The 16,610-nt window shown below is 33.5% G+C and overlaps 2 protein-coding genes across 2 annotated transcripts in view; one reads left to right on the top strand and one right to left on the bottom strand.

Moving 5' to 3' along the window:
• Window positions 1-204: 204 nt before the first annotated feature.
• LOC132752858 (lipoyl synthase, mitochondrial-like) lies at window positions 205-15,540 on the bottom strand. Its single transcript, XM_060743248.1, has 11 exons — window positions 15,384-15,540; window positions 10,386-10,552; window positions 9,247-9,340; window positions 6,763-6,843; window positions 5,883-6,039; window positions 4,875-4,932; window positions 3,515-3,643; window positions 1,935-2,080; window positions 1,404-1,474; window positions 892-1,003; window positions 205-487 (listed from the first exon to the last, which is right to left on the bottom strand). Exons 1-11 carry the CDS (start codon window positions 15,447-15,449, stop codon window positions 426-428), a joined length of 1,143 nt encoding a protein of 380 aa, XP_060599231.1. The 5' UTR covers window positions 15,450-15,540; the 3' UTR covers window positions 205-425.
• A 119-nt stretch (window positions 15,541-15,659) lies between these two features.
• Window positions 15,660-16,610, top strand: part of LOC132752857 (uncharacterized) — a 41,350-nt gene continuing 40,399 nt past the window's right edge. The window contains exon 1 of the mRNA XM_060743247.1: window positions 15,660-15,748. The gene's annotated coding sequence lies outside the window, so the exon portion shown is untranslated. The remainder of the gene's footprint in view (window positions 15,749-16,610) is intronic.

Below are 16,610 nucleotides of genomic sequence, written 5' to 3'. Positions count from 1 at the left end.
ATTAGGTATTGATCAGAAAATGCAAGGAACTTGCTGTCTTCGGATTGAATATCTGGACAGACTTATTTTATTTGATATTCAAGTTTTTAATCTTATTTCGACAAATAATTGTGATTACTAAAATACTATATGTCAGATGTCCTAGTGTTTGTGTGTCTACACCAAAGTTTAAATAACAGGCCATGTTCAGAAAAACTCAAATCCTTGTTTTATAAGTTTATTTTACTTCAACAAAATATTGATAAACAAAGTCAACATAAAATGTATATTATATCATTATAATGCATCAAAGCATCTCCAAAACCAGAATTCCACCACAAAATTTGCATAATTTTCATTCAAGTTAAGTATATTTCCTTTCACTGTATCCCTGTCACATAAATTGTATTTAACTTTAATTCCTGTACACTGTGTTGATTCTATTTCTATACTTTAGACTGCTTCTCAGATTTTCTCTTCTCCAACAGGTTCTTCAAGAAAAACTCCCCTAAGATAAAAACAAAAGATTTACTTAGTCAAGGTGACTTCTAAAACAAGAAATAATATTTATAATTCAACAGAGCAATTTTCAATTGACATAAAAGATCTTGTTCCATCAAATACTTATAAATAAACATTTTGCGAGTTTGTGAAAATTAAAGCAGTAAGCAAATGAAAAAGGGAAATTCAATAATTAGATAAAGAAAGTTTAATAATCATTCATTGGCTGTACTACAAGTGTAATCTATATGCCAACATTGCATAAAGGGATAGCTTATTTGAAGAAATACAAAAACAATAAAAATGCTTTAGGTTATGATAATTTTTGGCAGGTTATATGGCCGAGAAAAAATAGGTTGTAAACTTATATAACAAAAAGCACTATGAGAGAGTTCATTGACAAATACATACCAGCTTTGTATGAAGATCTAACAAGAGGTCCACTAGCTGTGTAAGCAAAGCCTAACTTATTACCAACATCTTCCCAAAACTTAAACTTGTCTGGATGTACATATTCCTTAACCTTGAAAAGAATATAGTACATGACTGTTTATTCAGTAAGTTGCCAGGAATCAGAAATAAATACCGAGACCTGGTGTGCTAAGGTCAATGAATTATCAAACAAATAATGAAATTTGTATGTGTTGAATTTATCAAACATGTCAAGTTCAGTTTGGTTCTATTTCAATATGGTCCTAATTCAATAGTTTGTAATATTAATAGTGTAAATGCACTTTGGCTAGCAAGTTTCTACAAAATGTACAATTTCTTACATATGCAACTAAAACTAAATCTAGTTTTTTTAACTGATTTTAAAGCACATTATCTGAGCTAAATTTGATGATTTATTGACAATGTATTTTTTATTCCAATTCCATATTTAGTTGGCTTTTTAGTCTTTAGTTTAAATAGAGACTATCTACCTTTATATGTCTTTTTGTAGGCTGCATATACTGTCCTAGAGTCACACAGTCAACATCTATCTTTCTCAAGTCTATAAGACAATTAAAAATAATGAAATAAAAGTGTAAATGTTATTTAATGCAATGAAGAAAATTCTTAGTTAGCTCCTTTTCTCTTAAATGACAAGGTTTTAAATTACAAAATCCCTTTAAAGGTCATATGATAACCTCCCTAATTCACAGCTAGAAGAAAACCTTAGATACTACTCTTAGCATTATTTCAGGCACTTGTGAGCATCTAAGTAGAATGAACAACCTTCAGTAAGAAGGCTGGATGTTTTTAAAGTCATTTGCCAATATTTTCTGTACATGCTTTTAGTCACAGACAATACCTGCCTTTAATCAACAAACTGCAACAGCAACCAAACTAAATAGCCTCATTCAGGCATTTCAAACAATTAAGGTGACAGTCCCGTTATATTATGCTACTATGCAAAGATGGCCACCTTGAAATGTTCGGGATATATGATGATGAAATGAAATCTTTCTTACCTTCTAATACCCGTAGTATCTGAGAATCACTTTCACCAAGACCTAGCATCAGTGATGTCTTTGTAACCATGTCTGGATTTAGTTCTTTAACATGTTCTAATACTTTTAGAGATTGCTTATAGTTGGCCCGTGGATCTCGTACTAACCTAGAAATAACAAATGTACAATTTAAGTCTTTATTTTGTAGGGAAAGTTTTTCTATCTATGGATGTCAGATTTATAACTTTTGTGTCCTTAGTGTATCAAATGTTTGTCTGCAGTTTATAACAACAAGTCACAATTTTTGTAAAGATGATGTATCTTAGGCAACTTCTCAATTATTAATCAAGTGACCGTGGAGATGACATTATTCAGGTAGCAAATTTAATAACTTAGCGCTTATAATAAATCCTTCAAAACTAGTATAAAATTTGCCATATTTTGTGTTTATGTGTGGTTGGGAGGCAGTTTAAGTCACAACAACACTATAATGGTCATATCGTGCATTTTAAGCTTTACTTGTACAGGAAGACATTTGGTCCCCTCCCCATCTATATTATTTCATGCACAAGCCGGAATCCAAGTAGACCAAAAACCAACATATAGTAAGCTAGATAGATAGCAGGATTCAAGTCAAAGATAAGATAAACCTAGTTTTCTTATAATTTACAGTAAACTGGCAGTTCTTTCCCTTTAAAGTTGTGTTCAACACCAGATATGATTTGTGTTGGTACAATCAGATATGATTGCGTGTATAAATTCACTCCAATGACATAAAGGGAAGCCATTTGCAAGTGTTATTATGATAACTTAATGATGGCCAAACAAATCTTTACCGATCAAATGCAAAGTATTCTCATAGTCATTACTTTGCCAAAATATTTCTTTATCATTGATTTTCAATATCATACTGTATAAGATAGATTTGAAGGCGTTTTCTTTTTAATAAAAGTATTTCAAAGGTAAAAAGTTAATGCTAATTAAGAAAAACTAGAACTCTGCAAGTGGGATGTGTCACCTGGTGAACAATATAGTTTAGGAGAAATGGCATGGACAAAAATGAAATATGAAAATTACAGAAGGGCAATAACTCAAAAAATATAAGTGCAGAGCAGCAGTTTTTGTGCACTGCATTTTTTATCAATAAGATCTATCATCCTATGAAGTTTCAAGTCCATAGCTTTCATAATTTGGACAAAAATAAAGTATGAAAATTAATACAGAGTCATAACTCAAAAATAAGAAGTGCAGAGTACTGGTTCTTGTACACTGCACTTTTTCGTAATGAGATCTATCATCTTTTGAAGTTTCAAGTCGACACATTTTATACTTTAGGAGAAATGGCCTGGGCAAAAATAAAATATGAAAATTAATTAACAAAGGGCAATAACTCAAAAAATAAGAATTGCAGAGTACCGGTTCTTGTGCACTGCTCTTCTTCTTAATGAGATCTATCATCTTATGAAGTTTCAAGTCCAAATGTTTTATACTTTAGGAGAAAAGGTCTGGACAAAAATAAAATATGAAAATTAACAAAGGGCAATAACTCAAAAATAAAAAATGCAGAGTACCAGTTCTTGTGCTAGAGGTTGTAAACTAACCATTGTAATTCTGCCACAGTTTCTACATTATGAGCGTACACATCTAGTCCTGACTGAGCTACAGTTTCTACACTTGTTAAATCTCCACGGAAATCTGGCGTCAAACATTCTACCAATAATGATGATTTCCTGTAAAAATAAATAATAACTATAATGACCAACAATTAAATTACACTAAAGAGGTTTCACTCACACAGAAGCTAGAGTTGGAGACAGGTTCACTCATAGCTGTGACAATCTGATTACATTTATTGATTTGACAAAAAGTTAAGGCATTATAATAAGCAGAACTATAAAAATTCTTTCACTTTTTGTTGCATGAAATACAATGACTTTGCAACATTTTAACAAAGAACTTTTTAGAAAGAGTTTATTTACAGCTAAATAAGAAATTTTCTCATGGGATTAAATTTCTCTGATTTCAGGAATCAAAGATTTTAGCAGGAATGAATTTCTACTAAGTCTCTAAATATCATATAAATTTACCATTAAAGAACTGAAAGTAAAAATTCATGCAAATGTAACTCACCAATAATTCAGAAATGTTGATTTTGCGAAATTTTCACTTACAGAAAATATCAGATTGTAGAGTAACTACTTACAAGTAAATGTTTCATTCAAAAGTTACTTTTTATCTATCCAGAAGAAATTGACCGGAGGAACAAAGAACAGTTCAACATGAAACATTTTAACGACCATAAATTCTTTTCCTCTTACAAGCAATGGTGGTCCAATTTCAATTCTTCTGATTCCAATATCCTACTATTAACTCTTAGCAAGCAGGCAGGAAAACTGATTCTACCCATGCAACCAGTGCAGACAAAGATCACCTAGCACATCTGTATCATCTGACCATGGTCTATACTGTTCATTATTCAGTCGGTATATGAGCCGTGTCATGACAAAACAAAAATAGTGCGTTTGCGACCAGCATGGATCCAGACCAGCCTGCGCATCCGCGCAGTCTGATCAGGATCCATGCTGTTCGCTATCAGTTTCTCTACCTGTAATAGAGTTAGTAAGCGAACAGCATGGATCCTGATCAGACTGCGCGGATGCGCAGGCTGGTCTGGATCCATGCTGGTCACAAACCCATGATGTTGGTTTTGTCATGTCGCGGCTCATATAATTATTTGGAAATTTTCACTAAGATAATGAACAGTTTTGACAAAACTGAAAGATGAACATGTTTATTTAAGATATTTAAAAAAAAAAATTCCATCCTTTCGAGCTCAACTTCAGAATGTTTTCATTCATAAAATGTCGAAAAAATCTAAGATTTCCTAGATCAGACTTCAGAAGTGATGAAAATTAAGTAAATTTATGTTTAACTGCATCAACAAATAAAGTAAATTGTTACCCTTTCTTTATTTCTCTAACAGTTTCTGCAAAATGAGCAGCCCCACCATCTGGTAAATCTGTCAATGATATAAATATGGTTATACAGTTGTTCTATGTCATTTAACCCCAGCACTGCAGGGACTAAAAGTAACCAGCCTTTGCCAACGGTCAAAAGCCACCCCAGCTTGCATATCCACACAGTCTGACCAGGCTTCAGACTGTTGGTATCTCAATTTTTGAAAGCTGATATTAAAATCCCTTAAACTTTGAATGAACACTTCAATGCATTTTCTTAATGAAAGCACCAATATCTTAAACAACAAACATGTTTCAAATAACAAAGATTATGCAGTATGAAGATCCATAGATTTAAAAAAAAAAAGAAAATCTTGTCTTTTTTCAACAGATATTTTTAAATCTTTTTAATCAAGATAAGAGGTTTCATAGACAATTTTCAAATCTTTCATTTAACTTAACAGAATCTATTTCTATCTCTTGGGAGTATGTTTTTTTATCTTACAATACAATACATTAAGAAAAAACCCATTTGCAATTCCTAAGATATAACATTTTGGCAAACATTGTAAAAGGTTTTTACAATTTCCTCCTTCTGGTTGCCATGGAAACCCGAATTATATAATGATAACAAAAATCAAAATTTCACTAGAAAACATCAAGCCAAAACTTCACAACTTTTTGACAATGCTTTATAATGTTTGTATCTCAATTTACCAAGCAAGATAAGTCTTTTACATGCATGTTCAGCAGTGGTAAGTTAAAACATATGAAGGCGAACAAAGAAGAACATGGTTTGCTCCATTCTGAACTCAAGACTTTATTAACGTCCCTTACCACTCAGCAACGAAAGGCCACGGATGGCAGAATGATGTCATTCAAAGCACACAACTAGTTTTATATTTAGCAGGTGATAGATGACATTTCAGAACCTGTACAAATACTAGATATTCCACTCTGATATCTGCAAGAACAAGAATTTAAAGTGATGTAGATAGAATCTTATACAAACCATCTCTATCGACTGAGGTAAGCACCACATAGTCCAATCCCCATGACACTATAGCAGATGCTGTATTTCTGGGCTCATTTGGATCAGGGGGTGGGGGATTTCGTGCTGTCTTTACTGAGCAAAACCTACAACCTCTTGTACAAGTGTCACCTAAAACCTGAAAAATATATATGTTTATATTATAAGGAGTCACCAACTGAAGTCACATTGCAAGGTATTTTGCTTAATCCAAGTGACAAACCTGAAAAAATATATACGTTCGAGATATTAGGAGTCTTCAACCTTAATTACTTTGCCAGCTAAGATATTTTGATTTATTTGAGTGACAGACAAAACCTAGCAGATATTTTGAAAGAACTGCAACTAAATGTAATGGTTGTGTCAAAAATAATTTGTATCCTGCATTCTGTCTGTTAATCTAAACCCATCAGCAGTAGTATTGACTTTACTGCACTTTTGTACTTTTGACAAAAGAATGACAAAACTTTGTACTAAACAACTATTTGAGTTTATACAATTTTATTTTAGTTCGATTGTGTTGCAAGCTATAAGCTCATTTAACCTTCGAATCCGTTCCTGGAACCGTCCAGTACTAAGCAATAAGTGTAAATTTCTTGCTCAAGGAAACAACGGCACTAATGTCCCTGATGGGGTTTGAGCCCATGTAGCCAGCACTCCTTAGATCACCAGTCTGGTATGTTAACCACTCGATCACGCTGCCACTTTGATACTAAACACAACTATTTTAATACTGAAATTATAACTGACAGTATTCCAAACTTCAAAATAGGACACACCAATAACACAAGTTTTAAATAATCAAACATGTGTTACTAGAAAAATGTAAACAAATGAAACAAAAATAAACTGTTAACATTACCATTATGGTTGCTGTGGCTGTGCCGTGGTCACCACCACCCCAGCATTCTCCAATGTTTGGACATTTTGCCTCCTCACATACCTGAAATAAAATATTCATGGAATCTTAATTATCATTGATATAATTAATATGATGCCATTATGGTTCATCCCACAACTAAAATCCTATTTTTCCCACCAATAAACATTTTAAGTCAAGATTTAAACTTTTTGAGCCAGACAAGAGCCTAATTGGTGGAAAAATACATTGTAGGTTGTTCCTAAAAAAAATCAATAGACAACAAGAGCAGGCTCGCCTTTTCCTTTTTTCTTATTTCTAAAATCAAACACATCAGAGGAAGAATAATATAGATCTAGTAATACTAGAGTACTCTTAGATTTTTTTTGTAACAAATAAATTCAAATTTCATATTTGACATTGATGGTCAATTAAAGGTCAAGGTCACATTTTTAAATTAATCATCATTTAACGTTTTGTTACATGTGTTCTTTGTCCAATTATGAATCAAATTTGTAAATAATTTTTTTTTTTAAAATAAAAGTATCTTGATATTTAATTTTGATATGCATATTAGAAAATTAATCGGTTGTATTAGTGATAGGGCTGTCATTGATGGAAAATTTTGTATCGATATATCGAGAGACAAATATTGACGATATATCGACTTTGACAGTAGATACAATAAAAATCATTTATATATGTGTTATTAATTAGGGTCATAGTGTTATGCATGCTTGTATTACACATTATAAATACTACAAACCAACAGAAAGTTTGTTTTTTCTGTTATTCTTGTCACTGACATTTGAAAACGGAGATTTAAGTTCAAGTTAGCCAAGAAAACTAGAAAAAAGTACTTCACCTATAAGCCAAAATAGAGAGGTATATTACGTAACTAACAGAAATAAAAAATTTTTAGCTTGTATCGATATATGAAAGTGTGTATCGATATTGTATCGGATGATGAATATTGATGATATTATATATCGTGATATTCGATGACAGCCCTAATTAGTGAGATATACATGTATATCCTGTATCACTCAACCGATCATTTTGCACAAAGAAGCATAAAGATAAAAATAAGTTTTTTTTCTTTTGCCATTCACATTCAAAATTAATGTTTGCTCAATGAGATATTTTCCATATATTTACTATTAAAACCAACAAATGACCAATTTTATATCATACTGAATAAATGCAAAGAAGCTGAAAGCAGGATATTTATTTACCTCAACTATATAAATAATATACAATCTGAACAAGCTTTATTGACACGTGACCTAAATCTTATCCGAAATCTATACATTCACAAATCAGAACACACAAGAACCAAATTAATTTGGCAGCGGTAACAAAATAATAAAAATATATATTGTTTCTACCAATCCCCAGACAAATACCCTAGGAGATAAATTGATAACACTACATGACTGTAGATAGATCTTAATATAATTAAAGTGTCCCTGGAGTCTTACAAGTTTTCATTAGTGTCCTTACAACTTGATTATCCAGTGAAACAGACACTTTTCCTAAAATAAATATCAATATTTCCCTCCGGTCTTCTGTACAAATGTTTTTCCCGGAACAAAAACTTTTCCCGGAACAGCAACTTTTCTTCATTCTCTACACTAATTTTTCCCAGAGATATTAACCTTTCTACAACAAATCATCATTTTATGCTGTTTCCAAAATAAATCTCAGATGATTCAGCTGCAGATGTTATCATCTGATGTAAGAAGTCACCTTCTTTAAGCCACCACTCACTATAGTTTATACAGAGTTTCTTTTTAGTTTGATTTTGTAGGAAGCTATAAGCTTAAAGACACACTCTCAAATCCTTTTCTGACACCAAGCAGGCATTAAGGTTATAAAACTTTTTTTCTGAGTTCTGTCTCAAATCTCTGGATTTTCATTGGTTAATGGAAATTTTGTGGCAGTTTCTGACCAATCAAATACATGTATCTGAGATCTGAGTTTGAGCTAAGAGTATGTCTTTATAACCTCGAACCCAGTACTCAGTTTGTGTGTGTTTTTTTGGATTTTAAGTCACACCATTACTGTTAAAGTCAACTTTCCAGCATTACAAGTGGAGAAAGCCCTCATGTGTCTTTTGTTCATTATCTAATTCAAGAGAGGGCACCTAAGTAGAACCATCAACCTCCTGTAAGCTAGCTGATGGCTTCAGCACATGAAAGAATCCAAAATTCCTAACAGGATTCAAATCCACAGTGGTGAGGGGCAAGTGATTTGCAGTTCGCAACCTTGACCACAGATCACCAACAGCAAGCAAAATGCATAGAACAACAATCAGTAGAGAGCAAGTTATTTGAAATCAGAAGGGTAAAGCACTGATTATGCAAAAGCTTTTTCATCCTTTTCAGTTTTTATTCTAACAATATTAAAATTTTTACCCAAATTATGTTTAAAGGATGATTATACAAGACAAATGTTTAAAACATACATTTGCAAATATTAACTTACTGTGTTGAGTTTAAGCTCTCTGAGATTCTGTTTAATTCCATGGTAATTTTTACCTACAGGTATATTTGTCTTCAACCACTTTGGAAGTCGAACCCTGAAAAATTCACATAAATTTAGCATACAAAAGATCTATATATAAGCTAAAAACTGAGAGGTAAAGGTACACATTCAGGGTAAAATCTATCACATATCTATGGAAAAATTTAATTATTCAAAATTATCCCCAGATTTCCTAAAAATCTTTTGCTATCTAAGTATCATTATAATACAATATAGAGGGCGACATTGGTCATTCAACATCACATAGATTTTCAAGTAAACAATGGATTAACTCTTGGTTTCTGGTTGGAACAGTTTCTACCCAGTACAGTGCAGACCATTATCAGGCGGCACTATTCAGTCAATACTCAGAGGAGATCCACTGACGTCAAAATGCCTAAAAACATAAAATTTATATTTCTTACATTGAACAAGTGATACACTTAAATGGAAAAATCTACAAAAGATACATGTACTTGGAGTTAGATGAAAAAAACGATTTTTTGCACAATTTTTAGCTTTGTTTGATATAGTTACATGTATATTTTTTTGTCATTCTGCGCAATAAAAAATAACTATTCTGGGAAAACAGAGTGAGGGAATGATCTGAAATTTTGCACACAAGTTATTATTCCGAACAAATGGTATGATGTGCACATGTCCCCAAGAAATATTTCTAATCCCTTCATGTCAGAATCACTTTAAAAAATTTTGGTGTGATTAGGAATTCAAATAAGTAAATTATCTTCATTATCATAACAAAAATTCATTATCAACTTTTTTCAGACTCAATATTTCAGAACTGAAAAGGCCATCTAGGGAACTACCAAATCTAAATTAATGATTGATTTATACAAAATTTATTTCAGTTCAATTGTGTAGAAACCTATAAGTTTAAAGACACACTTTTGAATCTGTTCCAGAACCCAACCAGTACAGGGCAATGAGTGTAAAGTTTCTTGCTTAAGGAGACAACAACATGTCCCTGATGGGGTTTAAACCATGCAGCTAGCAATCATTAGATTACTAGTCTAACATGTTAACCATTTGGCTGCCAAATAAATTAATGAATAAATCATAAGAATTAATTATGTTCATACCTTTCCCCTTTTTTCTGTATAATATTATCACCAATATCTGTACCACTGAGACTTGCCTCAATGAAATCACCAAGATCGGGTCCTTCCAGCAATTTTTTCTTTTTGTCCTCGGTCAGGTTCTTGTTACTGTAAACTCTATTTGTACCACATAACTGACAGCTACACACCTGTAAGATAAAGATTTGTTTTCTTACACCATATAGTCACTGAAATCTCAATAGCTTTAATTTTAATACACAATTCTTTGTAACCCTATCCATCCAGGGAATGCAAAAGACAGCAAGAAAAATGATTTGTTAATTTGTGGTTACTTAGTGGTATAACAATATACATGTACATGGGCCAGCAAAAGCTGATTTTTTTATTTACTTGTCTGCTTCATCTAAAACATTTCTTTATTTATCAGTATGATATATAAATTAAGTAAATTCTGGAAAAAATTCACTTGTCTGTATAGGCTGTGGGTCAACCTGGACAATACAGACAATTGTCTTGACTTTACAGTCCCTGCTTGAACCATCTCACTGTTGCTGCCTTGGCTAGCAAATGGGGTGATTTGTTTAAACATCAAAGACAGAGGAAGGGGGATACACCTAGTCCAATATATAAGACTTGTCAAAGAGATATTGAGAAAAAATTTGTATTACTATTAGTTTCACAGATGATAGTCTATAAGAATAGGAAACTTACTCTTTAAAAGTTATTTAAGCTAGGTTATATTGAATCTCCACATGGAAAGCATATCAGACTGACACTGTCACTACTGAAATTTTTTTACCAGGGATACTTATACATGAGAATTTTATCATTAATTCATTGTCCACTTGATTAGATTCTTTATTTCCAATTATGTTGACACTTTTTTTTGGGTCAATGCAGGGGGAAATCAAAATTGCTTGAACTGTTCACTACACTACCATGATTGTGTCCCAACAGAATTTGAGATATGCTATGACTTTTGTTTAATCCAGATAATGGCTCGGGTGTTTCATTTTTTATTCTAACACTGTCGGAAATTTTTCTATATTAACAAAGAAGGCCCGAAGCGTGCATTATTCTACAACAATGCACTCGCCATTCTTATTATCTCCCTGTGTATTTTCACATTGAAGGCGCCATTTTGTTTGAAAAATTTGATAAATAATAAACATTTTTTGTCGAATTTTGTTGTGAAAACTATCTAGAATGAAAGACAAGAGCTGTCGGTAGGACAGCAACGCTCGACTATTCTTAGTGCTTGATAGTACAAAGAATGCTTGATACAGTTACCTCCTCCTGTTTACAAGTTGGGGTCATGATGGTGAACAAGTGTGCAAAGTTTCAAAGCCATATGTCAATGGACTTTGAAAATATTTGAACTATTACAAAAACTTTAACGCAAAATTCTAAGTCGAAAAAGGGGCATAATTCTGTCAAAATGCTTGATAGAGTTACCTCTTCCTGTCTACAGGTTGGGGTCATGATGGTGAATAAGTGTGCAAAGTTTCAAAGCCATATGTGTATGGACTTCGAAAATATTTGAACTATTACAAAAACTTTAACGTAAATTCTAAGTCGAAAAAGGGGCATAATTCTGTCAAAATGCTTGATAGAGTTACCTCCTCCTGTCTACAGGTTGGGGTCATGATGGTAATTAAGTGTGCAAAGTTTCAAAGCCATATGTCTATGGACTTTGAAAATATTTGAACTATTACAAAAACTTTAACGTAAATTCTAAGTCGAAAAAGGGGCATAATTCTGTCAAAATGCTTGATAGAGTTACCTCCTCCTGTCTACAGGTTGGGGTCATGATGGTGAACAAGTGTGCAAAGTTTCAAAGCCACATGTCAATGGACTTTGAAAATATTTGAACTATTACAAAAACTTTAACATAAGTGGTTACGCGGACGCCGACGCGGACGCCGACGCTCCGGTGACTGCAATAGCTCTACTTATTCTTATCGAATAGTCGAGCTAAAAATTAATCCGAACACCAATATCTTTAATTCAGTCGTTATTGCTGTACTGACGTTTAAAGTGTTGTTTACGTGGCGTCACAATGTAGCGCCAAACAGCACGTGAAAAACAATCAAATCGATAACGCTATTTTTATGTCGCAAACAAGTTAAGTTTTACATTTGTATTTCGCTTGAAAAATTAAAGAGTGAAATAAAATAAACAAACAAAATTTATAAAAGTTTTCAAAATTAGTTATTCTCAAAATGTTTCTACACAGGGTAGAGTTAACGACAGTTTTTTTCAACCCACTGGAACAGCCTTTAAAGAACGTTTCTATTGGAAACTCTGAGGCGAAAACAAATTTAACCACCAAACATAAAGTCCAACTTTATAATGATAATTATATTTTTTTCTTGACGTGTTAGAATGAAAATAGATATTAATTCTTCGTGCATTATTGTATAATAATGCACGTTTTTCGTTCAAATGCTTTGTAATTAATCACTCAGGCCTATCAACCTTCGTGATTATATTATTACGCATTTGAACTCAAACCGTGCATTATTCTACAACAATGCACTCAGAATTGATATCTATTACCTAAACATAATATACAATATTCCAGCAGCATATGCTGAAATTTTGAGTATTCTACTGCAAATGATTATAGTTGGTGTAATAAGTCAGTATTATTGCAATCCTAACATCAGAATTTTCAATGTCAATGTTCTTGTAATAGACCAAAAACTGTTTAATTACCAAAAATTTAATTACTTAATCATAGAAGAAACACACATTATTTTAATGTTGATAACATAAAGATTGATTGGCAAACAATAAATAAAGAAAACATATACAGTCCATATGGTTTTGGTGGTCTACATACATGTATTAAACTTTATAATCATAATAATGTCATATAATAACATAAAATGTTATAATCGCATATGAAATGTTTTAATCACTTATAAACTTATAAAATGAATGTTACGTAACCATGATGTTTTCTAATATTGGACATCAACTGTTGTGTACATTTTGATGCTATCAACTATCAGGCGATTAATTTGGATGAATCGCTCAGCAAACTTTTACCTTACACAGATTGCAATACAACTACAAAATGAAAAGCAAAAATATTGAATCAATACCAGCTGCTAATTTACTAAGTTTAAACCTGAGGTTTCATTTTCAAGGATGGCTAAAGAGACCCCTATGTATTTTTCAGGAGTAAAACTTTTATATAGTAAACTAAAAAAACGGAATGAACCTTATAATTATATATACTCCTGGTTTAGACCCAGGGGTCTATTCCACGATATATAACCAATCAATCAGGCCTGTTTGTGTTAGTGAAAGTCTGCTATGCATACCGATAATTATGAATTAGGTAATTTACTTCAACAACTGAGTTGTTGTACACTGAGATTTTAATTCATTTGAGTATTGGGATGACTTAAATTGTGTATTTATGCAAACACACTGCTTGTGAAGGTGGCGCGATAGCTCAGTTGGTTACACCACTGGCTGTCACTCCTGAGGTCCTGGGTTTAATCCTGGGTAACACCCTTGGGATTTTTGAGAGACACTTTCAGTGTTTCCCACCAGTCCTAAAGCTGCGGTCTCACTAACTCCCGGCAGAGCCCAGGGCCACACCGGTAAGTTACTCCGATGATCCGAGACGATCTGGGTGAAATTAATAATTATTATTGTTGCGGTCACACATACCCCGGCAGCACTACGGTAATTCCCAACTAACCACCCAGGATGCGCTCCTGACCATCCAGGCAGAGCCCAGGTGTAGCTATGGTTCATGCCGGTGCTTCCCTGGTCGTTACCCGGATGACGCCTGAAGAGCCCCGGTTGACCCAGGCAAAGCCCTGGTCGATCCATGCAGAGCCCAGGACGATCCAGGCAGAGTCCCGGTAGAACCTTGGTGGATTGAAAATGCGCGAAAATTATTACATATATACATAATTTTCATTTAATATTATATCTTTTGTAATTCATGATGATTTTCTGAAAAATCCTTATGCAAGACTGCATAAAAGGAAAATGGGAAGGGTTTTAATACAAACCGTCGTGATTCTTTTGAAATGAACTGGGCTTTGCCGGGGCTCTACCGGGATCAACCGTAGCTCCATTGTCATCTTCCAGGGCTCTGCCTGCATTCACCGAGACTCTGCGGGCCTTCAACGGGGGCTCTGCTAGCATTCACCAGGGCACTACCGTAGCTCTACCTGATATATCATACCCTGGATCATCCCCTGTTTGTGCAGGCAGAGCTACGGTGCTTCCCCGGTCGTTCACGGCTGAGCTAAGGATCAAGCCTGCTAAGCTATACTTCCCTGATCATCCTGGACCACCCCGGTGATATTAAATATTTTATTCCATCCGGGGCCGAATGTCGGATGTCTCAGATCATCCCGATGTTGCCGGCAGAGTTACGGATGTACTCCGGTTGTTCCTGGTCGTACCCTGGTTGTTCCCGGATCAACCCGGACGTCTACCGGGGCTCTGCCGGGATGTTAGTGAGACTGTAGCTTAACTAGAGGTGTACTGGTAAGAGATCTAGGTAATCCTCGCATGTATCAGTGCTATACACTGGGCATGTAAAAGAACCAAGGGGTCTTTTCAGTAAGAGCTAGGGACTGGTTCCTAGATTCCTTTGTATCTCATAGCTGTCTCTGAAGTGACTAGAGTCATGTCTACGTCCCCAGGAGGGGTTTGACATTAATGGAAGATAGACTAGCTAAGAGATACACTGTAGATATCTCGGACTCTGAATTATTGTTTAAATTTTAATTTATTCAATTCTACTATTAGTTTTAACTGTTTATTTGATTTACTGATATGTACGAAGTCAACATAATTAGTGCAAATATGTAACACGAATAAGATTGCCCTAACACAAGTTTCATCATTCAAAACAATGTTTTAAAGTGATTGAATAATGCATGTAAATTGTGTGTTTACACCCATAAATGACATGACACTCGAAAGGAAATCCTTTAAAAAAATTGTATGATAAAAATAAAATGAATTTTAAAATAATATTACTTTTAACACCTCTCTAAACGCCTTAGAGTGTAGATTTCTTAGATTTGTTTGTAAAGCCATGTTCATCTGTCAAAAGGTGAAGGTCGAAAAAGTAGAACACTAAAAATGCGTATAAATATTTCAGAACATGACTATTGTAATTCCTGCAAATCTCGAACTAATAAAACTGAAATGGAACTAATATATATTCAATGAATATTATCAAATAAAGAACATGTTATTGTCAATTTATTCAGTACGATTCTTTGTGTTTAGAACTACATTTTACCGCGTAGTTTTGTTTTGTCATCTGTTGAAAGGCACTTCCGCCGGCAATTTTCGCAAAAATAAAGAGAATTTTCTGACACTTTTTATTGCAAAATTACGTAAGTAAACATGTCTTTTTGTGCAATATTGTGCCACACTTTTTATGATTCATTTCAAAATTTTGTTGCAATAATTCTTCACTAGCAACATTAGTTTGTTGTACAAAATAAAATATCCATGTCTTGAACGGATGTATTTTTGCATCATCAGCTGATCAGTATCAGTAATCACGCCTCCAAAATATGACTAAATGTCATAGGGAGATAAATGTACAGTCTTACAGGAACTCGAACCTGGGATTCTTGAAATACTGCTCTACTGTCTGGGCTCTCTTGCCACTTCAATTTAAAAACTCTACTGGTCGGAGACTAGTCAGAGACCATCAACCGGACACTTTTGGAACATTTTTCCGTACAGATTTTATATTATTTTATCTAGAGACCAAAAAATTTGACACTGTTCAGCTAGGTTCTTCTCCTAACTAACAAACTAGTTTGTTTATTTCTGATTGTATTGACACTTATAAATATCTGAGGCTCGACAAAGAGGGTATCAAAATTACCTAAATTGTCTACACTACAGTACCATGTGTCCGGACAGATATGTCTTGATGCGATTTAATTCAGATAAAAGCTTGGGTGTTTTGATTTTTGATTTGTAACATGATATATAATATGTCAGCAACAAATGCTGAAGTTTTGGATATTCTATTATTCACTCTGCAAATGATTATAGCTGGTTTTATGAGGTCAGGCAATGCTTTCTTGACCCCTGAATTTCAACGTCAACATTCTTGAAATAGACATTAAAATATTACCATTTACGGAGGTTGAAATAAATTTATTTACTTAATTTTAAAAGAAACATGCACTTATTGCTGATAAAAAAGTGACTGACAACCACTGAACAAAGAAAATACTA

This window comes from Ruditapes philippinarum, unplaced genomic scaffold (genome assembly GCF_026571515.1).
Source record: "Ruditapes philippinarum isolate M1 unplaced genomic scaffold, ASM2657151v2 ctg52_1_1_1_1, whole genome shotgun sequence".
Lineage (NCBI taxonomy): Eukaryota > Metazoa > Mollusca > Bivalvia > Venerida > Veneridae > Ruditapes > Ruditapes philippinarum.
The sequence above is the reverse complement of the archived record's forward strand: the minus strand, read 5'-3'. Positions and strand labels throughout refer to the sequence as shown.

Coding starts and splice junctions, on each gene's coding strand:
- LOC132752858 (XM_060743248.1), bottom strand. CDS start 15,449: ATGAACATGGCTTTACAAACAAATCTAAGAAATCTACACTCTAAGGCG. Junction 4,933..5,882: donor TACCTCAGTCGATAGAGATG/GTTTGTATAAGA, acceptor TATCATTGACAG/ATTTACCAGATGGTGGGGCT. Junction 2,081..3,514: donor ACTGTGGCAGAATTACAATG/GTTAGTTTACAA, acceptor TGTTATTTCTAG/GTTAGTACGAGATCCACGGG.